At 42.6% G+C, this 26,819-nt stretch overlaps 1 protein-coding gene across 22 annotated transcripts in view; it reads left to right on the forward strand.

Moving 5' to 3' along the window:
• Positions 1-26,819, forward strand: part of CELF2 (CUGBP Elav-like family member 2) — an 834,627-nt gene that overhangs the window by 209,642 nt on the left and 598,166 nt on the right. For 3 of the 22 annotated variants that reach the window (XM_081957848.1, XM_081957846.1, XM_081957849.1), the window contains exon 1: positions 16,524-17,049. The exons of 17 other annotated variants lie outside the window; for them this stretch is intronic. In XM_081957848.1, the coding sequence (XP_081813974.1) occupies positions 16,976-17,049 (74 nt within the window). In that variant the 5' untranslated portion in view covers positions 16,524-16,975. Of the gene's footprint in view, positions 1-16,522; positions 17,050-26,819 lie in introns of those variants that run through there. 2 more of the 22 variants (XM_081957851.1, XM_081957844.1) reach the window with 1 other exon arrangement.

A 26,819-nucleotide genomic window follows, 5' to 3' on the forward strand; every position in this document is an offset into this window, starting at 1 on the left:
GCTCCAAACATGGCCAGAAATGGCCCCAAAAACAGGCATGTGTGCACCAGCCAGCTTGTATTCAGGTTTTCGGTACTCTGATGTGCACAAAGACCAGCTGGCCGGCATACATGTGCATGCCCAAAACCCAAAGACCAGCTGGCCCAGCATGCACATGAGCAGTGGCCAGCTGGTCTTTGCGTTTCCAGCACTCCAGCCGCACATACATGCATGTCCTTTCCAGTTTGGGCCCTCGGTGCCAAAAAAGATCACCATCAGTGTCATAGGTGATGTCAGAACTTGTGCCAAGACTGAGAAAGGAAGGAGAACGTATTAAGACGCAAAGGACTAGCTGGTGTGGGAATTATTATTATTATTATTATTATTATTATTATTATTATTATTATTATTATTATTTATTAGACTTATAAGCCGCTCCCTCTCCTCGAAGGGACTCAGGGCGGCGTACAATAAATACATAACATGTTGCACGGAGGAGGTATATAGAAAAAATCAATTATTACAATTCATAAAATAACACAATAATAATAGAGTTAAAAAAACATTAAAATACCCTAAAATTTAAAATTGCCAGGGGGATTAGAGGATAGAGTTATAGTTGAGCCAGGCCGGCTAGTTGGAACAGGTGGGTCTTGAGTTTCTTGCGGAAGGAGCGGAGATCAGTAGTAATCCTAATGTCGGGGGGGAGGTCATTCCAGAGGGCTGGGCCCATCACAGAGAAGGCCCTACTCCTGGGCGCCGCCCTCTGGCACTGCTTAGTGGACGGCACCCGGAGGAGTCCCTCTCTGTGAGAGCGAATTGGTCGCAGGGATGTATGGGGCAGGATGCGATCCCGCAATCACAATACAGGCTTATCTCATCAGTGATGGTGACTTGATTCCGCAGGCATGCATTCCACAAAAAGAGATTCATAAACTTCCAAAAGGCCCCACATTAATAAACTTGCTAATAAAAGAGATGTTACGCCCGTCCCAATTCAGTTCTCAAGATTCTGCATTTGAACTCGTAACTCTTGGCGCCAGCGCCCGTTAAAGAAATAGCACGTGTGAACATTCCTTCCTTGATCAGAGTCAAAAGGTACAGGTAGCCCTCAACCTACGACCGCACTTGAGCCCAAAATCGATGTTGCTAAGCGAGACCGTTGTTACGCGAATTTTGTCCCATTTTACGACTTGTCTTGCCACCTTTGTTAAGGGAATTGCTGCAGTCATGAAGTTAGTAACCGGGTCTTTAAGTGAATGTGGCTTCCCCCATTGACTTTGCTGGTCAGAAGGTCGTGAAAGGGGATCACCACACACACACACACACACACACACGGGACACTGCAACCATCATGAATATGAACTGGTTGTCAAACATCTGAATCGAAATATCACATGACCATGGGGATGCTGAAATGGTCGTAAGAGCGAAAAGTGGCCATGAGTCACTTCTTTTCTGTGCTGTTGTTAACTCTGAACGGTCACTAAGCAGACTGTTGTAAGTCGAGGACTATCTGCAGTAACACTGTCTATTCTCTGCAAGGTTGTGTTAACCGAATTGTGTGAGACTGAAAACATTTCTCTCTCCTCCTCCCCTTTTATTCCCTAGAAAACTAGCGAGGGCGCTTTCTGGAATGCTTCCCCCCACACTCTAAGGCAGGGGTGTCCAAACTTGGGAACTTTAAGACTTGTGGACTTCAACTCCCAGAATTCTGGGAGTTGAAGTCCACAAGTCTTAAAGTTCCCAAGTTTGGACACCCCTGCTCTAAGGGGTGGGATATTTTTTGCATTCCAGGTGTCCAGTCTGAGACTCTTCCTTCAAGGTCATTTCCACAGCCCATTAGAATCTATATGTATAAAAATGGCTGTGTGTGTGTGTGTGTGTGTATATGTTCCAGCATAACTCTGGAACGCCTCGAGCAATTTTAACCAAACGTGGTACACAGATGACTTACTCTCTGGAAACAAATACTATGGGGGGTATAAGCCACCCATAGCACACTTCGTGGTGTGCCCATGTGTGTATCCCCGTCTGTGTGTGTTCCAGCATAACTCTGGAATGCCTGGGCCGCTGAAATGAAAAGGACTGAATTATATCCATAGTATCAAGTCACAGTACTTTTGACAGTGATAGTGTGCATTGTGGATTCAAGTTCTGTTAAGATACAGCCTGTTGTGTCTTAAAATGGCTTCTACTATACAGCACAGTGAAGTTGCCATGGCAATGGCTTTACAATACTCCACAAGGGGGCTCCCTCTAATAAGAGGATTGGGATAAACACATACCCCGGCTACAGCGGGTTATCAACTAGTAATAGATAAAAGGAGAGAGCTGATTTGCTTTGCGTTGCTAAAGCTTGTTTCTGTTCATAAAGCTACAGTTCCTCACTTGTCTTTTTCTCTAGTGCAAATAGCATCACAAAATAATGGCAAGGTAGATAAAGTTTCAAGCTTTGCTTCCATCCGTCCCTCATTTTAACTAACCAACCGTGGGTTGGTTTTTTATTATGGATTCGCTCCCTGATTGTATTTATTGTATGTATGTTTTCCCGGGTCATTAATTTGATTTCCGAACCACTTTGCGGCCTTTTAAGAATGGGGTGAAAAGAAATAGAAAATGTGTAACTAGGCTACTCTTGCAAAGAGCTTAACGTTGACGTCTCTCCGTTCCCCTGCTGCAAGGAACTATTTTCCCCTTTCATGTAAAAATAAAGGAAAAGTACATTTAAATGAATCTGACAAAGGGTCGAAGGCAGGCGCAAATCTGAAAGGCGGTTGTGTAATGCATTTCCTGCAGTGTGCTGTGTAAGGAATCAAACTGGTAGGGCAGGAACCAACAGCTCTCAGAGTACAGACACCCCGTTACATCAACACGAATCAGGTTCCTCCCCAAAACACGGAGAGAAAGAACAGGCAGTAACTCTTGACTCTTAAAGACAGGAGGAACAACAGTGGAGAGATTCAGCCGGTTCGAACCTATTCGGGAGAACTGGTTGTTAACTTTCTAAGCCGTTCGGAGAACTGGTTGTTGGAAGAAATCTCCTTTTGTTTTTTTCCACTTTACAGGGATAATCCTGTACAGGGATAATCACTTTTGACAGTGATAGTGTGCATTGTGGATTCAAGTTCTGTTAAGATACAGCCTGTTGTGCCTTAAAATGGCTTCTACTGTATACAGCACAGTGGAGTTGCCATGGTAATGGCTTTGCTCCCTCTAATAAGAGGATTGGGATAAATTGCTTACAGAAACTGCCTCTCCGGTCAACCCTTATGACATTGTAACAGCAAGGCCCATCGACCTGAATTGGGCATGCCCACCCAGTTACATGAGCCCCACCTACCCAGCTGGCCATTAGGGCAGAGAACTGGTTGTTAAATTATTTGAATCCCACCACTGACTAGAACAGTCCTACAATTTAAGAGCTTAAACTTACGAATCATGGTTATCCTTAGCCATTCAGTCATGTCTGACCTTCGCCCCCTCTCTGTGTCCCTCTGTCTCGGACCGCCTCCCTCAGATCCACCACAGCTATACCGGTGTCACCTCTAATGCAGGTAATCCTCGACTTACGACCACAATTCGAGCCCCAGATTTTTAATGCTGAGTCAAACGTTTTTTCAGCAGCCATTTGTCTGAAACGGTATAGGGTTTCCTGCCTGAGCAGGGGGTTGGACTAGAAGACCTCCAAGCTCCCTTCCAGCTCTATTCTATATTAACTTTTATCGTGTAAACATTATAAAGACTTATAAATTGCTCTTGCTTTTTAATATACTGCAAGGGGCAAATCTTCTGGGTGTGTGCATCTTCATTATTGCAGTCAAATCTCAGTCCTTGCTTAATCTGGCCTAGGAACCTTCTGTCTAGTAAGCCAAAACTTGAATAAGGCGTTAAGTGTCTGGAGAGGGCAGATTTACAGCCAAACCTGAGCTAAAACTGGATGCTGCCTCTTTCCCCAGATTAAATGGTTGTTATCTGGGGCTGGTCCAGAGCTGTGGGACATTCCTAGGAGATATCAAATTAACGGCAACTGTTTGAGATTTGGGGATGAGGTGGAGAAAGACGGCTTTGGAAATCTACAGTAGACACAGCATTTGTTCGTGAATGGACTGTTTGCTAGGAGATAAATATATACTTTTGCAGGGATTGCAGCCGCAACGTTTCCCTTTTCGAGCAGATTAGGAGGATAAATTCAGGCACTTAGTTACTACTACATGACTGTGGGAAATTTGCAGCTGTACAGTCCTAGGTTTATTTGCTTAGAAATAGGGCATTGCGATCTTAAAAACGTTTTCTTGGGAATCTACTTCATTTCTTGGATTTGCTTTCAGGGGAAAAGTGCCCGGGATTGGTTTGGAAAAAAATGTTAACCGCTGTTTAAGACTTAAAACACTTACATCTTAAGACTTTGGACTGGCAGTAAGCACAGAAAAAGGAGGAGGGGGGAAGAAGAGGAGGAGGAAGGAAGGAGAAAAGAGGAGGAAGGGGGAAGGGAGAAAAATGAGGGGAAAAAAGAAGAGTGGAAGTTGAAGGGGAGGAAAGAGGAGGAGGAGGAGGAGGAGGAGGAGGAGGAGGAGGAGGAGGAGGAGGAGGAGGAAAAAAGAAAAGAGGAAGAAGGAAGAAAAAGGAGGAGGAAGGAAAAGGAGGAAGAAGAGTAGAAGTTGGAGAAAAGAGGAGGAGGAGGAAAAAAAGAAAAGAGGAAGAAGGAAGAAAAAGGAGGAAGAAGGAAAAGGAGGAAAAGGTTGAAGGGGAGGAAAGAGGAGGAGGGGAAAAAGAAAAGAGGAAGAAGGAAGAAAAAGGAATAAGAAGAAAAAGGAGGCAGAAGAGTGGAAGTTGAGGGGGAGGAAAGAGAAGGACGAGGAGGAGGAGGGAAAAAAGCAGAAGGAAGAAAAAGGAGGAAGAAGAAAAAGAAGGAAGGAAAGTAGAAGTTGAAGGGAGGGAAAGAGGAGGAAAAGGAATTGAAGAAGATTATTGGGGAAACTTAAGGAACATGGGATGGGATTGAAAGCAAAAGAATGTTGAAATATCCAATTGCACATGTTTATAATGAAACAATGTTGTGTGAATCTAGAAAACAACAAGGGTGTGTTTCCTGCAAATATTAGAAATATGTTTCTGTCCTTTAAAAATTCTTCTTCTGCAAAAACAAATGCTAACTGCTAATATTTTAAGTGTCAGGTACAGAGAGAAATTGGAGTTTCACTTTTTTCTTAACAATAACCACCAATAGTGGTTTGCCTATTGCTGATTTTCCAGTTGAAGACTCTCAATATGATGCACCTGGAAAGGTTGGGAATTTTAGTTCCAACACATTTAGAAGCCATTCAGGTTGAGGGATCTTGGTATTGTACCCTGTTCTTCCAACAATAATGTGGAATTTGCTTCTAGGTGTGATGCAAAGATCTGGCTGACAATGGCATTTAAATGGGTTGGAAAACCAAAACATCTAAAAAGGCTTTCATAAATCTATGATTTCTGGAAGAACAGCTTGAAATGTTCCCTTTTGATTCCCCATCCTATCCAAAGCCAGCCTAGTATCTTAGTTAAAGCAGGATTCTTCAATAGTTATTCTGTGAAATGAAAATTTGCTTCTCTTAAACTCTTAGAGCAGGGCTCTCCAACCATGGCAATTTTATGACTTGTGGACTTCAACTCCCAGAATTCCCCAGCCAAGCATGGCTGGAATTAAAAGGGGGGGATTGTTCCTGTAATGGTACTGGTTTTAAATACGACCCAGTGAGATTTTTCAGGTACATTACTGTGTAGGTAGGACTATTAAATCTGAGCGGCAGAAATCAAAAGGACCACTAGAGTGCAGCAGAGTTACGGCTGTCTTTGTCTCTGCCCCTAGTGGTGGCCTGGATCTTTGCAGCTGGAGGTTAATCCTACTCTGGAGAAATGGCCAGTTAATTTTCAGAGAGAGAAACAGAGAGAGACAGATGGAGGTCCTTTTTAGCAGGCAGCTATTTTGATTGACAGTGAAACCTAAAATTACTGCCAATCTTTTGTTCTGCCTGTTTCCCTTTTCAACCCACGCTGGTATTTTCTAGTGCAATGCAACAATAAAGCTACCACCTAAATTGCAAAAATCTGGATAACTGTGGGATTTTTGGTGTCTTCTGAGCTTGGTTGTTTTCTTGCAGACGTTTCATAACCCAAACTAGATCACACCATCTGACTAGCACTGATGATGTTATCTAGTCTGGTAATGAAATGTCTGCAAGAAAAAACCTAGCTCAAAGAGCACCAAAGCCCCCCTCACTTCAACCTGGAGCTACAAATATTCTCTTTTGTTGGTATCTGGATAACTACCAAGTGGTAGTCTAGAGGAGTTTTCCATGATTTTTGCATTCCAGACCTGGTAGCCTGACCGCCAGCCTTTCAAGGTAGGCCAGACTAGAAAACCAAAACTATGAAAACTAATGTGACGTTTATTGTAAGGTGAAAGGAACAAAATTTTGCAAATCCTGAATGTTTCTCCCTCCTTCCCTTTACCTTTCTTAAAATACCTCTAGGAAAACATTACACTTTGGAGAAGTAATTTGGCGTAGTGGTCAAGGTGTCAAGCTGGAAACCAGCCCTCAAGCAACGGCAAATCACTTCCAAAATCTTGTCAAGAAAAACGAATGGACCAAGCTAGGCAGCTTTTAGGAGTCCACACTGAGTGGTGCGGTGGCCTAGAGGTAGAGCTCTCACCTCACAATCAGGAGGCTGTGAGTTTGATCCTAGGTTGTGGCAGGTATCTCTCTCTCTCTCTCTGGGCACAAAGAGAAAATATCTGCTGCGAACTCCGCTTAGGCATCAGGAAGGGCATCTGGTCAATAAACGCTCAGTTCTATTCAGTCACCCTGACTCCGTCCCAATGAAAAGGATTTTACAAGAAAACAAACCGACTTGAAAGCCCACCCATCCACACAAAAATTACGTTGCCTTTTATAAAATTCGGATAGACCCCTTCCCATCAGCCCATTCCAATATTAAGGGATTGTGAGAACTGTGGTTCCCAAGATTGTCTTGAAATTCTCCCTTCTTGCTTCAGAAGGAGAATATTGTAGGGTTTTGGAATAGCAGCTGATGGCGATGAGCAAATGGTTTTTGGAGAACGGTTAATACCCCCTAGGGAATTCAGCAGTAGCCTCACAGCAGCTTAATGAAGATGGATCTCTTGTCATATAATCAGGCCGATTAACTCTGGCCACACTGATCACTTGTTGAGGCCAAAGGAGGGTCACAGTTGGCCAGCAGCATCAGACTCTTCCTGCTGACCATACAGTCACGCCTTCAAATTCTTCCCACTGATCAGTGGTGGGTTTCTACCGGTTTTACTACCGGTTCGCTCATGCACGCACGAACCTACCGCTACCAGTTCGGCCAAATCAGGCCTAACCGGGAGCAACCCACCTCTGCCACTCATCCATGGATCTCAACCACAAATGGCTGCACAACAACTGTGAGATTCACTTACCTTCCCTACCAGTTTGTAAACATGAGCATGCGCAGGTGGACCGCCTCCTGCGCATGCGCAGTGCTTACACTTTACGTCGGAGTGGGTGGGCAGAGCCTCCTGCAGCTGCCGCTACCAGTTCGCCCAAACCGGAGCGAACCGGCTGCATACCACTTCTGAACTGCACGCAAATAGCGCGTAGCCTGCCTATCATCCGCTGGTGATCGCCCTAATATGTGTTAACTGATTCGCTTGATGAGACAAGCCCACAGCAATCATTACAAGAGATTAATAAGCAGGAAACATGGTAGTTACAAGCTCTAACGGCAAGCCGAGAAATGTGTATGAGGTCATCTCCACAGTAAAAGATTCAGAAATAAGACTGCAGGGGAAACGTATAAATGTCACTGCAGCACCCTTGGGAATTTTTGATCTCGCCTGCGATGAGCATCGTATGCGTGTGAGAGAGTGCAAACCCTTAGTAAGGATGGTTTCCTTGGCTGCTGTGGCAAGGGGAGACGTTAAAGGACCGCAGTAGGTAGATAAAGTTTTTAGATTTTAAGAGGGAATGTTGTCACCGGCATTTAGACATATATATATTTTTTCTCAGCCAGCTTGGATGAATGAGGCTGAGTTGAATTGGTATTAATGGTGGTTATTCTTGGAACGCAGATCTGCTCAAAATGCCATCTGTGGTTATGTTGGGAAATCAATAATGGGAGAGGAGGAGAACATTTAACTCTGCTGCTGTTCCTGAAGCAGGACTCCCAGCAGCCTGGCTGATGGCTTTTAATCACAGACTAGCGGGGTTGGAAGGGACGTTGGAGGCCTTCTAGTCCATCCCCCGGCTCAAGCAAGAGACCGGATACCATTTCAGATAAGTGGTTGTCCAGTCTCTTCTTAAAAATCTCCAGTGATGGAGAACTCACAACTTCTGGAGGCAAGTCATCCCACTGATCAATAGTTTTAACGGTCAGAAAATGTGTCCGTATTGATCTCTCCTTGATTAGTTTCCACCCATTGCTTCTTGTTCTACCCTCAGGTGCCTTGGAGAATAGTTTGACTCCCTCTTCTTTGTGGCAGGCCCTGAGAGATTGGAAGACTGCTATCATGTCTCCCCTAGCCCTTCTTTCTATTAAACTAGACACACCCAGTTCCTGCAACCGTTCTTCATAGGTTTTAGCCTCCAGTCCCCTAATCCTCTTGGATGTGCTTATCTGCCCTCTCAACATCTTTTTTTTATGTTGTGGCAGCCAAAAACCAGATCCAATATTCCAAGTGTGGCCTTACCAAGGCATTATAAAATGGTTTTAATTCTGCAACATGTGGTGGTCACCTGTCCCCTCCCTTCCTGCACCAGGAATACGTCTTCTCACCTGCACACTGACATAATATCCCATAATATATCTGTTTGCCAATACGGGTAGGTTAGGGTTAGGGTTTAGTGGGGGTGAGGTTAAATTTTTTTAGCAACGGTTTCTCTGCCCGGTTCCTAGGTGCGCATGGCCATGGGGTCATGACCTAGTGATTTTCCTGCACCACAGCAACAGGTGTGGCATTTTTGCCCTCCCCAGGCTCTGTAGGCTTTCTTTGAGCCTCCAGGAAGGTGAAAATGGTCTCTCACGGACTCCGGAGGCCCTCTGGAGTCCGGAAATGGACCTTTTTCTGGACTTCCGGTACTTTTGATAGGCCCGTTTTTTACCATCCCAGCGCCTCCACATGGACCCTGTACTTACCTGGCATGATGAATGGCCTGCGGGGCGGGGTGGGCGGGGTCAGAAGTCCTTGTAACTACCGGTTCAGCGAACCAAATTAAAATTAACATCCAGTTCACCCAAACCAATCCAAGCCGGCTGAATCCCACCCTGGTTTTAGTGCCCATTTGAAGTTACATCAACATGTAAAAATCTGGTGGGCTCCCAGACTCCTGGGTGGGGCCGGGTGGGGTGGGTGGGGTCAGCCAGTCCTTGTAACTACCGGTTTGGTGAACCAGATTAACATTAACATCCAGTTCGCCCAAACCACTCCAAACCGGCTGAATCCCACCCTGGTTTTAGTGACTATTTGAAGTTAAAACAGCACGTAAAAACCTTGCAATAGTTTTTCACCCTTACAACCATTCTGGTATTTCCATGGTCATGTGATCCAAATTCAAAAGCTTGGCGTTTGATTCGTATTTATGAAGGTTGTCGTATTCCCCTCCCCCCGGGTCACGTGATCTCCTTTTGCGACCTTCTGACAAGCAAAGTCAAAGGGGAAGCCAGATTCACTAAGCAGCCTAGTTACTCACTTAACAACTGTGCCAAGAAAGCTGGATCGAACTCACTTCACAGTTGCCTTGCAGAGCAACATAGATTTGGGGCTCAATTGTGATCGTAAGGCGAGGACTATCGTACCTGTATGCTAATAGCCTCCTGTGGACTTGAATGCATGATATTTATCCATGCTTCCTTGGTATGAATGACGGAAACAGACTCCCTCCGTTCCGTGTCATTCCTTGCGTTCTGCTCTATTCTTCTTTCATCCATTTCATTTTCTTTTCTTGAAAACTCTGCACACCTATACAAAAAAAAAGAAAAGAAAGAAGGAATTAAATAAGGAAGGAAGGAAAGAAAGAAAGAAAGAAAGAAAGAAAGAAAGAGAAAGAAGAAAGAAAGAAGGAATTAAATAAGGAAGGAAAGAAAAGAAAGAAGAAAGAAAGAAAGAAAGAAAGAAAGAAAGAAAGAAAGAAAGAAAGAAAGAAAGAAAGAAAGAAAGAAAGAATCTCAAGACAGCCGAGCTATATTTTATCTCGGAAGATTTGTTTTTCAAAAGTTCCCATCCTTCAACGATACATTTTAAATGCAACTTGGTATGTCGTTTTGAGCTGGCAATTATGTCAGAACATTCAGGAAGTGTGAAGGTTGTGGATAATTAAATTCTGATCTGCCAGTGCGGGATCTGTCAATCCGAATGGAATTCTTCAAGCAGAAGTATATTTAGCTCACTCTATATTGATTCTCCAACCTGAAGTCTGGCCATTTTGATGCTAGATCCTTGTGTGAAGACTTCCAGGTTTGGGGGAGGTGGTTCTGTTTCCGCACTGGGATCCATCCAGGCTTCCCATGTGCCTGAATTATGCCAGTTTGCTAGAATACCATGAATCATTAAAAGGACATTCCACCTTGAGCAGGGGGGTTGGACTAGAAGACCTCCAAGGTCCCGTCCAACTCTGTTACTCTGTTATTAATATCTCTCTCTCTCTCTCTCTCTCTCTCTCCCTCCCTCCCTCCCTCCCTCCCTCTCTCTCTCTCTCTCTCTCTCTCTCTCTCTCTCTCTCTCTCTCACACACAGATCCCCTTCTTTGACAGCTATATGTACATGTTTGACAAACAAACAAATAAACAAATCATGCAAAAAAAGCACATTTTTATCTTCTAGTTCAACCATGAATACATTTTCTGCCTCTTGTGTACTTTGTCTTGTTTTTATTATATTGCTTTGTGGTGGTAGGTCCTAGTCTAATGAAGCAAAGTTCATTTGCTCACACTAAGGCAAGGATTTAGGGCTGCTCATAAGCCTTGTCCCCAATGTTCCGCTAATCGTCAAATATACTCGTTTCGTAACTTAAGGGCTAAGATGTGAAACGAGACTTGGCTTAAGTTACTATACCAATGGGCTTCTGTGATAAAATAAACCAATTTCTGCTTCTAGATTCAAAGGTGAAACAATCTTCATCAGACAAGGTGAATCTTTTTGCTCTTCGTATATTAGCCATTGGAGTCCCAGTTTGGTACTGTTGGAAGTAATGTCCATCTGTTCCAAGTGGGGGAGAAAGACCCTGGAAACATGGAGACTGCTTGGAAAGATGGTTTAATGGTAGACAGGATCACAAGGTTTGAGGTCCTGAGCAGAAAAGGGAAGAGATGCTGACAGTACCTGGACTTTATGCCCTCTCTGGGATTTGAATTTGAGCTTGTATTCTGTTTGGTTTCAGACTCCCATGGGGCCATGCAGGGGTAACTTTGTAGGTTGTCTGTGTCCCAGGCTTGGTTGACTCTTGCTGGGTGATGATGTAATGAAAAAGTTTCGGGATTCCTATTATGGCTCTGCCTGAAGGAGGTAGATCTTTGTTATGTAGAATAGACTGGCTCTGGCCTTAATGGCCCATTGACAAAGGTGGAGGGGGGAGCTGAGTTTCTGACTCCCTTTTAGGGGAAATATTCTGCCCTTCTAATACCTCCTAAAATATCTCATTTTCCCAGGAGAGGGGTGGGTGCTAACCTCCTACAGTATAATGTTTAAAAGCATCCAGCTAAAAAGCAAGAGACTGCGAGTTCTAGTCCTGCGTTAGGTTGAAAGCCAGCTGAGTGATTTTGGACTGGTCCTTCTCTCTCAGGCTGAAGAAACCATTCCAAAAATCAAGCCAAGAAATCTGCACTGAATTGTCCAGGCAGTTGTCAGGTATGAAAACTGACTGAAATCCACAATAAATATTACGTATATTACCCACTAGCTGGATACCCATGCTTCGTGACAAAATTGTGTGATCGGGCTATGGAGGAGAAATTCAGTTCACAATCCATTGGCTTAGTCGTGGTTGGTGATTGAAACACATAAGGAAATATTGCTCCCGCCTCCATAGTTCCATAGGTGGAAGGCGTAGACATTTAGGTGAGGTACCGATGTTTAGTACTGTAAGGAGCCCCAGACCGCTCCTGAGTGAAGGTGTGGAATGTCTGCCAGTTTGAACTGAGGTAACGGAATGTGAGGCAACTGGCAGTTGGAACAGAGTTCTTTTCAGGTGGGGAGGGGGAGTCGAACTCCTTAGCATCAGAGCGTGTTAATTACTGTATAAGAAATACTAATGATCTGATAGTCATTTCGAAAAATCCTTTCTTAGTAAGCACTTAGAAGCCAAGAGGAACATTCGTGCCAAATTTCAAGTTTGTAGGCTTTACGGTTCTAAAGATTTCCTGATGAGTGAGTGGTATTTGCCTTTTATATATATATAGATTAGAACTCGTGGATTATAACATGTTTGAGTGGAGGCTCCGATTGGGTCTAGTACAATTGAGGCAGTATTGAATTCCTAACTCCCTGAGAAAGGTCTTGGTTTAACCCAATAGCCTCAACACCTTTGTAAATGGTAACCTTGTAAATATTTCACTTATTGCATTATTCTTGCTCATCCTTTCCCATCTCTTCCCATGGCTGTTCCTCATTTTATCAAAATCCACATTGCACATAAAGCAGCAAACTAACCCATCTTTGGGGCTTAAATTATTTCACCGAACCGCTGATGGGTTGATTGACGATGCTGTACGAGTAAATAACTTATACAGGGTGGTAATGACAGCCAACAAAACTATAACACAGGACTTTTTTTTAAAAAAAAATAAGAGAACGGGTGTTTTAGATAGAACAATGCGTAGAACAAAAAATGCACCAGAGAAGCTCTTAATAGTATCAAAGCTTCATTGTTGCATGAATTTATCAAGTATTTCAGCTAATTTAGCCAATTATGTCGGATATAAAAATTCTCCACGTCCGTTCGTACAAGGAAGTGCATATGGTAGTGCGTAAAAGTACATTAAGTCCCCCCCCTCATTCTATGAGCTGAGGCTAAAAGGCTTTTAATTTTAATTGGTTGATTGATTGAAGGTTATAGCCATAGTTTTCCAATGTTCTTAAAGGCCCTTCGAGTTTATTTTTTTTTAACTTTGCTGCTTTAATTTGATTGGCTGTTTCAGGTACATAATTTGGGATTTTAGCATCCCAGGGACACCGGGTCAAACAAGGGTCAAACAAATTTCAGTGAAAACAAAAGGCTACAGGACTAGATTGAAACAATCGGAATATTCAGCAAGGTTTTAAATAGTGTTACTTTCAGCATGCGTTTTGAAAATTACATAATGTTCCCTGCAACTCTATAACCATGTAATCTTACGGAGATAAATTTGCTGGGGTGGTGAAATGAAATATTGGCGGAGAATTACAGTTTACTTGAAATTGTTCTATTCATTCTACAGCGTTAAAAGAACTATAACTGTTTGGAAGGTGGCTGGCTTTTTAAACCCAATAAAAAGAGAAGGGGAAAAATATTTTTTCTTAAAAGTTTTCAGCTAATCTCGTATGTGTCTGGTGAAAAGGGGGGTGTAAACATTTGTATAGTTATTTTGATTAGGAGGGTTGAGAAAATATCTATCTTTATCTATCTTTCTATCTTTCTTTCTATCTATCTATCATCTATCTATCTATCATCTATCATCTATCATCTATCTATCTATCTATCATCTATCTATCTATCATCTATCATCTATCTATCATCTATCTATCATCTATCTATCATCTATCTATCTATCATCTATCTATCATCTATCTATCTATCATCTATCAATCAATCAATCTATCTATCATCTATCTATCATCTATTTATCTATCTATCATCTATCTATCTATCTATCTATCTATCATCTATCTATCATCTCTATCATCTATCTATCCTATCTATCTATCTATCATCTATCTATCTATCTATCTATCTATCTATCTATCTATCATCTATCTATCATCTATCTATCCTATCTATCTATCTATCTATCTATCTATCTATCTATCATCTATCTATCATCTATCTATCATCTATCTATCTATCTATCTATCTATCTATCTATCTATCTATCTATCTATCATCTCTCTATCTATCTTTAAAGGGCAGTTTGCTGAATTTATGCGAAAGAAAGAACCATCTGCTTAAAATAATGATCGGTCTCATTATTACAGCCTTGTTTATTATAATGATTTGCATAGTATTGCTGGTCCTTCATGATTCCTTGGTATATGCGGTACAGAATCGGCATTTAAGTCCCGTAAAGGTTTCCCTCGCACATATGTGCTAGTCATTCCCGACTCTAGGAGGGACGCAGTGGCTCAGCAGCTAAAATGCTGATCTTGTCGATCAGAAGGTCACAGTTCAGCGGTTCGAATCCCTAGTCCCGCGTAACGGAGTGAGCTCCCGCTACTTGCCCCAACTTCTGCCAACCTAGCAGCTTGAAAGCACGTAAAAAATGCAAGTAGAAAATTAGGAACCACCTTTGGTGGGAAGGTAACAGCGTTCCGTGCGCCTTTGGCGTTTAGTCATGCCAGCCACGTGACCATGGAGACGTCTTCGGACAGCGCTGGCTCTTCGGCTTTGAAACGGAGATGAGCGCCACCATTGAAAGAATCGGCATTTAAGTCCCCTGAAAACAGAACCATAAAATTGTGGGTCTGAAAGAACCTTTAATGACATACTTTTAATGATTGTCGAATTAGCAAATTTCTTCTAAGAACATTACTCTCCTCATCCCAAGCAGTAAATGCTAAAGTGACACCCGAGAAAAAATACTTCACAGGTTTACTAGATTTTCTACCCAGCGACGGCTTGAATAATATAGTTTCTGAGTTTATTATCCATGTATAATTGAGGGTCCTGAAGAGAGGCAGGCAGCATGGACAAATTCATCCCCCCAAAAATGACTGTCATCCTTTTGATATCCATCGACCCATGACTGCTTGGTAAAGATGCTTTTGATGGGCATCCTGGATCTCTAAATTTCTATGAAGCAAAAGAGTGATGCAGCCCTGCCATGAAACAAACGACTTTGATTGTGTGTGTGTGTGTGAGGGAGAGAGAGAGAAAGAGGAGGGGGAGGGAGGGAGGGGAAGAGGGAAAGGGAGAGAGAAAGGGTAAAGAAAGAGCTTCCCTTGAGGAAGATTTTGTTTTTTCCAACCTTTTAAAACTCTTCCCCTCCGAGGGTCCCTCTTGCAGAGTCTGATCCCTGAGCCACTGGGTCTTTGCAGAGAGTTAGAGGTGGTTCTCCCTTGAAAACCCAACCTAAAGATTCAAATTTAGGAAGATTCTTCTTCTCTTCCTCCTCCTCCTCACCTCTCTTCCTCTTCCCCTCCCTCCCCTCCTCCTTTCTCCCCTTCAACTTCCCCTAGCCACCCTCCCTTTACTTCTTTCTACTTTTCCTTCCGTTTTCCTTCCCCTCTCCTTCCTTCCTTCCTCCCCCCTCCCTCCCCTTCAACTTCCCCTCTCCATCTTCTCTTTCCACCTTTCTACTTTTCTTTCCATTTACCTCCCCTTCCCTTTTCCTCTCCTTCCTTTTCCTCTTCTTCCTCCCACTCTTCCTCCCTTTCCTTTTCCCTCCTTTCTCCCCTTCAACTTCCTCTCTCCTTCCTCCCTTCCCCTTCCTCTCCTCTTTTCTCCTCTCTCTCATTCCTTCTTTCCTCCTCCTTTTCCTTTTCCTTTCTCCCCTTCAACTTCCCCTCTCCTTCCTCCCTTTCCTTCTTTCTCTTTCCTCTTCTCTCCTCCCTCTTGTTCCTTTTTTCTTCCTCCTTTCTTCCCTTCAACTTCCTCTCTCCTTCCTCCCTTCCCCTTCCTCTCCTCTTCTCTCCTCCCTCTCATTCCTTCTTTCCTCCTCCTCCTCCTTTTCCTTCTCCTTTCTCCCCTTCAACTTCCCATCTCCTTCCTCCCTTTCCTTCTTTCTCCTTCCTCTTCTCCCCTCCCTCACGTTCCTCCTTTCCTCCTTCTCTTCCTCCTCCTTCCTTTCCTTCAACTCCCCCTCTCCAACTTCCCTTTCCTCCTTTCTCCTTCCTCTCCTCCCTTTCCTTCCTTCTTTCCTCCTTCTCCTTTCTCCCCCTCTCCTTCCTCCCTTTCCTCCTTCTTCCTTCCTCTTCTCCCCTCCCTCTCGTTCCTTCATTCCTCCTCCTTTTCCTCCTCCTTTCTCCCCTTCCCCTCTCCATTCTCCCTTTCCTCCTTTCTCCTTCCTCTCCTCTCCTCCCTTTCCTCCCTTCTTTCCTCCTTCTCCTTTCTCCCCTTCCCCTCTCCTTCCTCCCTTTCCTCCTTTCTCCTTCCTCTTCTCCCCTCCCTCTCGTTCCTTCATCCCTCCTCCTCCTCCTTTTCCTCCTCCTTTCTCCCCTTCCCCTCTCCTTCCTCCCTTTCCTCCTTCCTCTTCTCCCCTCCCTCTCGTTCCTCCTCCTCCTCCTCCCTCGAACCCACGGACTGCCCGGCGTGCCTGGCTGCCTGTCGCGGGGGTGGGGGGGGGGGGGGCTGGCCCTCTGGGCCGTCAGGGGTTAAAATCTCGCTGCAGTGGGGAAGAGGAACTCCGCCTCCCGTCCTCAGCACCTGGCGCTCTCCCGGCAGTTGCTGAGCGGCGGAGTCCAGAGCGGGCTGGCGGAGGCGAAGAGGGGGAGAGAATGTGACAAGTGGCGGCGGCGCTCACTGTTGTCTTGGGAGGCCTCCCGCACCTGTCTCGTGGCCAGGAGAGCTGCCGGAGCCCGCCAGGAGCCCCCTGCCTTCCCCCCCCCCTTTGGGTCCAAGCCGGGCAGAAGAAGGAGAAGGAGGAGAAGAAGGAAGGAGGTGGCAGGGATATAGCCAGGGGAGGGGGTTGCCTTTGATCCAAACGAGAGAGAGAGAAGAAGAAAGGAAAAAGAGAAAGAAAGACAGGAAAGGAAGAAAGAAAGAAAGAAAGAAAGAAAGAAAGAAAGAAAGAAAGAAAGAAAGAAAGAAAGAAAGAAAGGAGGGACATGACTTCTTCATTCAAGCTGGATTTTCTTCCCGAGATGATGGTCGACAGCCGCTTGCTAGTTTCAGACAGAATGTAAGTACTTTAACCCCCCCCCCCCCCCCCCGATCTTCAGCTCACAGCTCGCTCTCACGCCCGGCCGGGCTTCTTCTTCTCTCCCTTCCCCTCCACGGGGGTCTTCCTCTTTTTGGGGAGTGGTCCTTCCTTCTTTTCTTTCTTTTTGGACCGCTTTCCTTGAGGGCTCCGTCAACAAAAGCCCTTTTTTTTGCCTTCCCACTCCCCAGTTCGCCCCTTCCGAGGGGCAACTAAGCGGGGGTCGCCAGCGCTGGGGCGGGGTGAGGGGGGGCAGGAAGCATTCTCATTTCCCGCCCCCCCCAGCCAGCCGTTCTTTTCCCTGGCCCCTTGCAAATTCTTTTGCTGGGTTTCCGAGGCGCGCGTGGATGGGCGTGCAAGTGTGTTTCTGTGTGTGTGTGTGTGTGTGTGTGTGTGTGCGTGTGTTTGCGCGTGCATTCCCCCCTTCTTTCCCCCCATCTTCCCCCCCCCCGGCTTTGAATGCCTTCTCTCTCAACCCCCCCCCCCCCCCCAAAGCCGGGAACGTTTGATGGGTAACGTATCTCTAGCAGGAACGCTGCTTCTAAAGATAGCTGTGAGGGAGGGAGAGAAAGCGAGAGGGAAGGAGGGAAGGAGAGAGAGAGGGAGAGAAAGAGAGAGGGAGAGAAAGAAGGAGGGAGGGAGGAAGAGAATGAGAGAGGAGAGAAAGAGAGAATGAGAGAGAGATAGAGGGAGAGAGAGACAGAGAGAATAAGAGAGAGATAAAGGGAGAGAGAGACAGAGAGAGAGGTAGAGAGGAAGAGAGACAGACAGACAGACAGATAGACAGAGAAAGAGAGAGAGAGAGAGAAGTAGGGTTTTATTCTACTTAAATGATGGGCAGAAGCACATGGAAGGAGGAGGAGATGGGGGAAGAAAAGAAGAATTCTGCAGAAAAAAAACCCCATGCTCTTAAAATGCACTCCAAATGTCTCTATAGATAGCATCCCTTCGGCATCCCCCCCCCCCAAATGCATTTATTTGGTTCAGAAGGGGGTGCTGTAATCAGTTCAGATTCTGGAGGGGCTGGGGGTAAAAAACCCAGCAAACAGTAAATTAGTTATGGGGATCAACTGCCTGCGAATGCCAAAGAAAAAAAAATTGACCTGGTTTTTGTGACAGTATGGAAGAGAAATGAGATCAGGCAATTTGACCCCATTCTTGAATTCTGCAGAATGTAGAGTGTTAATTATTAGGAAGGTGATTCCTGTATGTGGGAATGAAAAGGAATGGTGAGAAATGCTGTCTGCTGGAATTTGAAGAAGACAAATAAGCTTGGGTTAATTCCTCCCGCCCCCTCCTTTTGTTGTTGTTGTTGTTGTTGGTCTTAAAGTTTGATGCATTGGAGGCCAACCCTTGTTGGGGAAAGCGCTGTTTCTGAGTCTTTTCAAAGCAAGGAAAAAGCCCTGTGTTTTAAAACCAAAAAGGAGAGAAAGAGAGAGGGGGGAGAGAGAGAGAAGGAGGGAAGGAAGGAAGGCGAAAAGGAATGGAGAGAGGGAGAGAAGGAGGAAAGAAGGAAGGGGAGGAAGGAGGACGGTAGGGAGGAGGGAAGGAAAAGAAAGAGAAAAAGGAAGGAAGGAGAAAAGGAATGGAGGGAGGGAAGAAGGAAGGAGGGAGAAAAGGAATGGAGGGAGGGACAGAAGGAGGAAGGAGGGAAAGAAGGAAGGAGAAAAGGAGGGAAGGAGGAAGGGAGGAAGGAGGGAAGGAAAAGAAAGAGATAGAGAGAGGAAGGAAGGAAAGTAGATAGGAAGGAAAACCAAACCATAAGCTTGTCCTGACAGTTGTTGTTGTTGTTGTTGTTGTTGTTGTTGTTATTATTATTATTATTATTATTATTATTATTATTATTATTATTATTATTATTATTATTATTGGGTGGTTAATCTTTGGTGAGATTCACAGCCTTTGGGGCTGGTTGGTAGCTCAACAGCTCAAGTCCTAACCAAGGACCTAGGAACTCTTAAGGTAACGTCGGAGGATGTAAGTTGTTCCAAGTAGGGTGGTTTTTTGTAGAATCAGAATGTTCAAGTCAGGTAAATTTAGAATTTCCAAATAGCGAGGTAGCTCTTTAGGTATTGCTCCAAGGGCTCCAATTACAATCGGGAAAACACTCGATTTCTTTTTCCACAGTCGCTCAACCTCAATTTGCAAGTCCCGGTACTTTGTGATTTTTTTCTTGCTGTTTATCTTCAATTCGTGTATCACCAGGTATTGCAATGTCAATGAACCATACTTTTTTCTTTTCAATTATTGTTATGTCAGGTGTCTTGTAGGCCAAGTGCCTGTCAGTCTGGATTCTGAAGCCTTTTCTCATTCTCTAAAACCTTCTCAATCTGATGGTCCCAGTGGTTTTTGCTGTACTCAAATCCAAACTTTGGGCACAATTTCCAGTGAATGATCTTAGCAACGCGGTCATGGCGTTGTTAGGTAGTCAGTTTGTGAAATTTTGCTGCACCCGCTGATCAAGTGGTCGACCGTCTCATCTTTCTCATTACAGAGGCGACATTTGCTGTTGGTGGTAACATGTTGAATTTTTGCCTTCATGCAGTTTGTGGCTAAGGCTTGTTCTTGAGCTGCCAAAATAAAGCCTTCTGTTTCTTTTTTCAGTACTCCTGATCTTAACCAGTTCCAAGTTGTTGTTGTTGTTGTTGTTGTTGTTGTTGTTTTTATTAAAATGAGTTCTTGGGCAGATATTCTTTGAGGGAAAAAATATGCTAAAGGGAGTAACACTGAATTAAATTTTGTGCATGGTCCTCAAAATGACATTTGGATATTTTACTGCTTCTTCACATGATCTTGTCTTGGTCACATTGTTAAATTCATTCATAGTTCCAATATCTTGATTCTCCGCCGTGTCCCCCCACCCCACCCCACCCCGTGGCCAAAACGGCTTCGCAAAAGCGTTGAATTTCTTGTAGCTCAAAGAGTCCCAGAGAAGAGCTATTTCTGAAATAGCCATCTGTTTTAACAGCTGCAGTTTGCCAAGTTGTTAAAAGGGGGTGGGGGGGGGAGAGAGAAAATTCTTATTTAATAACAGTGATCCTTTCTTTCAAACGCATTGTGGAAAATACACTTGTATCTTTGATTGGTCCCTTATGTTTTTTCAGAGTCAGATAATCCTGCAGTTAGGTTCCTGGGTTTATTGGGGTTCGGTATTTTCTGGGGGTCCAGATTCTCTGCAATGTTGGCTAGAGTCTTGACAGAGATGAAGGGGGTTTCTTTATCTTCCATCCATGAATGGAAGATCAAAACTCCCAAGCAGTAAGTAGAAGGAACATCCAGACACAAATCCTTGATTTTTATATTCTGCCACGCTTCGGGTTACACAATCTTCTTTCCAGCTCTCAACTTAGTCATAAAAAAAAAGAGATAATGGCTAATAAACCTCTCTGAACCCTGAACCCTCTATAGTGGTTTGTGAACAGTCGCCTTTAATTTATGGAAATGCTTCCTTAATTGACCCAGGGCATTATGTTCTTCCCAAGCCCAGTTTTGGTGGTGTTTGAAAATTTCTCGAGAAACCACAGTTATTTTAAAGCTATTGTTATGGCCGGTTGCACAGTTAGCCAGATGTTTGGGTTGCACTTGGCATTTGTTGTTGTTGTTGTTGTTATTATTATTATGTTAATCTTTGGTGAGATTCACAGCCTTTGGGGCTGGTGGGTAACTCAACAGCTCAAGTCCTAACCAAGGACCTAGGAATTGTTAAGGTAACGTCGGAGGATGTAAGCTGTTCCAAGTAGGGTGGTTTTTTGTAGAGTCAGAATGTTCAAGTCCGATAAGTTTAGAATTATTATTACTTATTATTATTATTTATTTATTAAACATGAACCTCAGCCAATTGAATATTCAAATTATTGTTGTTGTTATTATTATTATTATTATTATTATTATTATTATTATTATTATTATTATTATTATTATTATTATTATCATCATCATCTTTGGTGAGATTCACAGCCTTCGGGGCTGGTGGGTAGCTCAACAGCTTGAGTCCTAACCAAGGACCTAGGAATTATTATTATTATTATTATTATTATTATTATTATTATTATTATTATTATTATTATTATTATTGACTTATGGTACACTCATTCTATGCCGCCGGTTGAAAATAAGGCGAAGTTATATTTGCTCTGATAAAGCTTTCCCTCTGTTTCCCTCCCACCCTGCGGTGAAAAAACCCAAATTGTATCTGTGACAATTCTTCTATCTTTGTGTGTGTGTGTGTGTGTGTGTGTGTGTGTGTTTTGATCTTATTATGTGATCTCATCGTAACGGAAAAATGGAATTTGCTGAAAGAGCTGCAAAGATGGGTCCTTGTTTTGGAACTGCCAACCCAACAAGGATAATTAATGCAAAATGTTGGTCATCGGTTAGGAATGACTGGAGAAGCAACTTCGTATGGCCCTTGAGTTTAAATGAGAACAGATTGAAGGTGTTGTGCGGTCTGTAGAGGACTTGGAAAGCATGCTCAGAAGGACAGGATGGCACCTTAATTCCATCCAGGAAGACCTTTGAAGTCAACCGTAAGGAAGATTGAAAATGTGGGACGCCTGATTGCCCACGAAAAATCATTTACAATCATGTTGCCCTTTGCAGATGCCCACAATGATATCTCCAAAATACAACCCCCCCCCCCAGATCTCTCTTCGGTGCCTGTTGGGTGAGCTGCTTGAAACATCGAGGCTATCTATTTGAATCGCCAAGTGTGAGAATCAATACAAAGGGGATAGAAAAGGAGACAGGAGCAGAGTCCAAGGATTCTGCCCCCTGCCTGCCTAAACCTTGAAGTTTATTTTATAAGCTGGGGTCTTTTGTGACAGGTCTAAATGATTTGGCAAGGGGGGGGGGGGTAAAATCTAACCGATAACTAGAGATGGACAGGAAAGGGTGGAGTTAATGCTATGACCCTTTTGTACTTGGCTTCTCATTGAGTTATATTTTTTTTAAAAAAGGATTTTGATCCTGGGCGTTAATGCCGATGTTTTCGTGGGTGGCAGTTAAATTCGGATCAGCTTGAAATCGGTTTGAATTCCGTGCTATTTCTTTCAACTCTGAAAGCCCTGATTTTGGCAGAATTAAAAAAAACAAAACAAATTCAAGTCGTCTCTTTTTATCAATTTTGGATTCATTTCTTGCCGGGTTAATCATATTCTAGTTGGTATTCATCAAATAAGGTGGCTGTGTTCTAATACTTGTTTTCTTGGGCTTTGGGTGATAATTGTAAAGCTTTGTGTGGTTTAGTTCTTTTCTCGCCCCCCCCCCCCGCCTCCCCCCCCCCCCCCCGGTCCTCAAGAAGTAGCTACTGCCACAGTCTGGGCAAAATAAGCAGGACAAGGAAGTCTAGAGGTTCAGTCTCATGCAATGCCAGTTGTGGGAAAAGCCAACACTCAAGTGTGGTCACGAAGAAGTAGAATTCTCAATTATATGTCCTTGATTTTAAAAAATGCTCGCTCGGTGATGACGTCTTGGCCAGAGATCCCAAAACCCATAGCTATTTAGAAGCACCGCCCAACCTTATCTTTGGAGGTTGTAGAGTCTTCTACTTCCAACATTGGAAGTACACAAGAGATGACAATTCCATCCCTCCTGATCCCACTGATTTCTTTAGTGGCATAAATTAATCCCTTCATAGGAGTAAAACAGGTCAAGGTGGCCTCAAAACTGGCCTTCGTCTTTTCTACCGCTGCGTCCAATTATTTTGGGCAGAGTCACTTTGATCCAAAGAAGCACCATCTTTTGCTGCTTGGTGGGATTGGGGGGGACGACATCTGCCTGTACCGATTGTATGTACGTACGGTGCTTTCTTTATTAGCCTGGCTCAACCAAAAATAGCTTGGGGAAAAAAGTAGATAAAGCCACTGCGTTGTTGCAAAGCATCAGGGGAGCGGAGGAAGGAACAATCTGCAAATGGATAGATAGCCAAATGTTTCAGGTACGCAGTCCAAAGGTGTTTTTCAAGATGGAGAATTGTTGTTGGAATACCTTACTCAGTTGTAAGTATCAAGTTACTTCTTGCACCCTGGGACTTTATTTATTGCAAAGAACCAGAGAGACAGACAGTATCTTTGTTCAGTGGCCCATTGATCTCAAAGAGGACTGTGTTATCTTAAGCAAACTCACTTAAATCAGATAAACAGATTCTGCCTACATCTCGTGATTGATTGATTGATTTACATGAAGGCTACCTTTTTTTTACCTTGGGGAGGTCCACAAACATGCTTATTTATAGGAAGGAATGCATTGTTTTTGGTTGAAATAACTAAAAAGAAAAAAGCACCATTGTGTAGCTGCTACATCCCTGGTTGGTTCTGGATGAGATTGATTGCCCGTCTGTGGTTTATCACCACAGCTGTTATTGATTTTGAGAAATGGCAACCTTGATAACCGACTTGGGTATTTGGACAAGATTTACTATCGGAGACCAAAGGCCGCCAACCTCTTTCCATCACCATTACCACTACAAACATCTCAAAACCAATCCGTCATTGGCAAATGGGATGGAGTTTTCTGCTTCGGCGGTTCAAAATTGCAGTTATCGAAGTTGGATATTGCATCAGAGAATATCATGAGGCTTTCGAGATGCCCCTGGAAAAAAAAAACCGAGCCTTTGAAATGAGTCTTTGAATTTCCTTGTCTTATCTCGAGATGGATCAAATTCTTTCTCTTCTTTTTTTTTTCCATCCGTGCCCTAATCCTAATTCCACAGCAGTCGGCAATGTATTTGTGGAGATGGTGCATTTTCCTCTTACAATATTAGCAGGACTAGAGGAGTTAATTTATCTCTATAGGATATGATTGTCTGCAAAGCATATTTGTTGAGGGGAAAAGATCTGCTAGAAATTTCTTTGGAATGAAACCTTTTGTAGGTTAACTGCAAAGCCGAAATGTTCAAGTGCATATAAAAATAGTAAACTGCCAAATAGGCATTGCAAAAAGACTTTGATAATCCCTACATATATAAACACGCACACACACACACACACTTACTCTCTCTCTCTCTCTCTCTAGTGCCTACTGCTTGAAAGAAAGCACGTCCCTTGTTATCAGCTGTTTGTTTGATTTCTGGTTTCTTATCGTATGTATGTTTGCATTTTGGCAGGCAGTTCTATCATTGATCCAGGTAGCTGTATCTCTTCAAATTGTGACATATAAATTGTGGGTTAATCGCTTCCGTTTCCTTTATCGGCCATTGATGCAAATCATGAGAAAGAAGGGGTTTTTTTATATAAAGAATGGAAATAAAAAAGTTTCAAAACTGATTAGGTATGTCATGATAGGTAGGTAGGTAGGAAGATAGACAGACAGACAGACAAACAGACGAGAGAATAGATAAGGAGAGAGAGAGAGGATATACGATATAAATAGATAGACAGACAGACAGATAGACAGACAGACAGACAGACAGGAGAGAGGATAGATGAGATAGAGAGAGAGAGATAGGAGAGAGATGGATGGATAAACAGAGACAAACAGATAGGATAGAGATAGATTAGATAGATAGATAGATAGATAGATAGATAGATAGATAGATAGATGATAGATAGATGATAGATAGATAGATGATAGATAGATAGATAGATAGATAGATGATAGATAGATAGATAGATAGATAGATAGATAGATAGATGATAGACAGACAGACAGACAGACAGATAGATGAAAGAGATAGGATAGATGATAGATAGATGATAGATAGATAGATAGATAGATAGATGATAGATAGATAGATAGATAGATAGATAGATAGATAGATAGATGATAGACAGACAGACAGACAGATAGATGAAAGAGATAGGATAGATGATAGATAGATGATAGATAGATAGATAGATAGATAGATAGATAGATAGATGATAGAAGAAAGAGAGGATAGATAGATGATAGATAGATAGATAGATAGATGATAGATAGATAGATCGATAGATAGATAGATAGATAGATAGATAGATGATAGATCGATCGATCGATCGATAGATAGATAGATGATAGATAGATAGATAGATCGATAGATAGATAGATAGATAGATAGATCGATAGATGATAGATCGATCGATCGATCGATAGATAGATAGATGATAGATAGATAGATAGATAGATAGATAGATAGATAGATTCAGATGACAGCAGAACTTTCGTCCTTTTTCTATTCTTATAATTGTTATATAATAACAAGGTCCACAGTGTTGATTTTACTTGGAATAATTACTACATTCACAGAAGGTTATTATTAATAATCATTAGTATTATTGATAATGGTGCTGCCACTGTAATTATGCCTGTGAATCTCAGCATAATAAATGATTAAATCAAATGAGCCACTGACTTATAAACAAATGAGAAGAAGGGAGAAAACACATGAGATTAGAGGAAATTGGGGGATGTTTTATTTTTGCAAAAAACCAACACGCAATATTTTATTCAGCGATGGAATTGCATTGTTTTTACAACATAACCGTTTCCGCCTATTAAATGCACGCCATCTTGCTATATCATCTTGCTTTTTCTCTTGTTTTCCCTTTCTCCAAATTAAACCTTAAGGACTCACAGAGTTTATTTACTTTAATTTTTTATAAAAAAAACTGTTTTAAATGTTCTTCTAAATATTTCAAAGTGGGATGCAGCATTTTATCTAATAGCCTGGTATTTTATGGTCGATTTTATGGAGGCAATCAAGCACCGTAATTAATCCCCAATGTGCTTTAAATAGATAAATAAATAAATAAAAGTGCCGGGGAACGATAGAATGGAAAATAGAATGCAAGTAGCTTTTTAAGAATTCATGCAATGTGAGGTATGCACGGAATAACTCCGAAAACTGATCTTATTAGAACAGGAAATTGATGCGTCATCAAATAGGTATATATCATACCAAAAATCTGTGGTTCTGTTCTGAATTTGTATGCTTCTTTTTTGGTTTTGATCTGATCTGACCTTTTTCTGGTGGTCTTGTGTCAAAGATTTGGGGGTGGTGTGGTGGAAGTGATGTCCGAACGTTGTAATGAGAATGGAATGGAATGTAAGGGGAGGGGAGAGAGAGAGGAGAAGGAGAGGAAGAGGAGAGGAGAGAAGAGGATTAGGAATAGAATAGAATAATAGAATAGAATAGAATAGAATAGAATAGAATAATAGAATAGAATATATTGGAATAATAAGGAATAGAGTAGAATAGAATAGAATAATATGAAATAGAATAGAATAGAATAATAAGGAATAGAATAAAGTAGAATAGAATAGAGTAGAATAGAATAGAATAGAATAGAATAATAAGGAATAGAATAGAATAATAAGAAATAGAATAGAGTAGAATGGAATACAATAGAAAAGAAAAGAATAGAGTAGAATAGAATAGAATAATAAATGGAATAGAATAGGAATGGAATAGAATAGAATAGAATAGAATTCTTTATTGGCCAAATGTAATTGGACGCACAAGGAATTTGTCTCTGGTGCGTAAGTCCTCAGTGTACATACAACCAGCAAAGTGATAAATCACAACATACAATCTTAAATCATAAGATACAACCAACAAAGTGGTAGTCATAAGATATCGATAGGAGTAGATAATAATAGGTAATGTAGATAGGTAGGTAATGAGAAGGATAATAGTAATACAGCCCTACCACGTGGGTAAATATCCTTAGGCAGGGAGTCCACAAGTCTTAAAGTTCCCAAGTTTGGACACCCCTGTCCTTAGGCATAAGACGGTGGGAAGTTGATGTTCAGCAGAGTCATGGTGTTTGGGGAAAAAA

This window comes from Natrix helvetica, assembly GCF_964273705.1.
Source record: "Natrix helvetica genome assembly, chromosome: 6".
NCBI lineage: Eukaryota > Metazoa > Chordata > Lepidosauria > Squamata > Natricidae > Natrix > Natrix helvetica.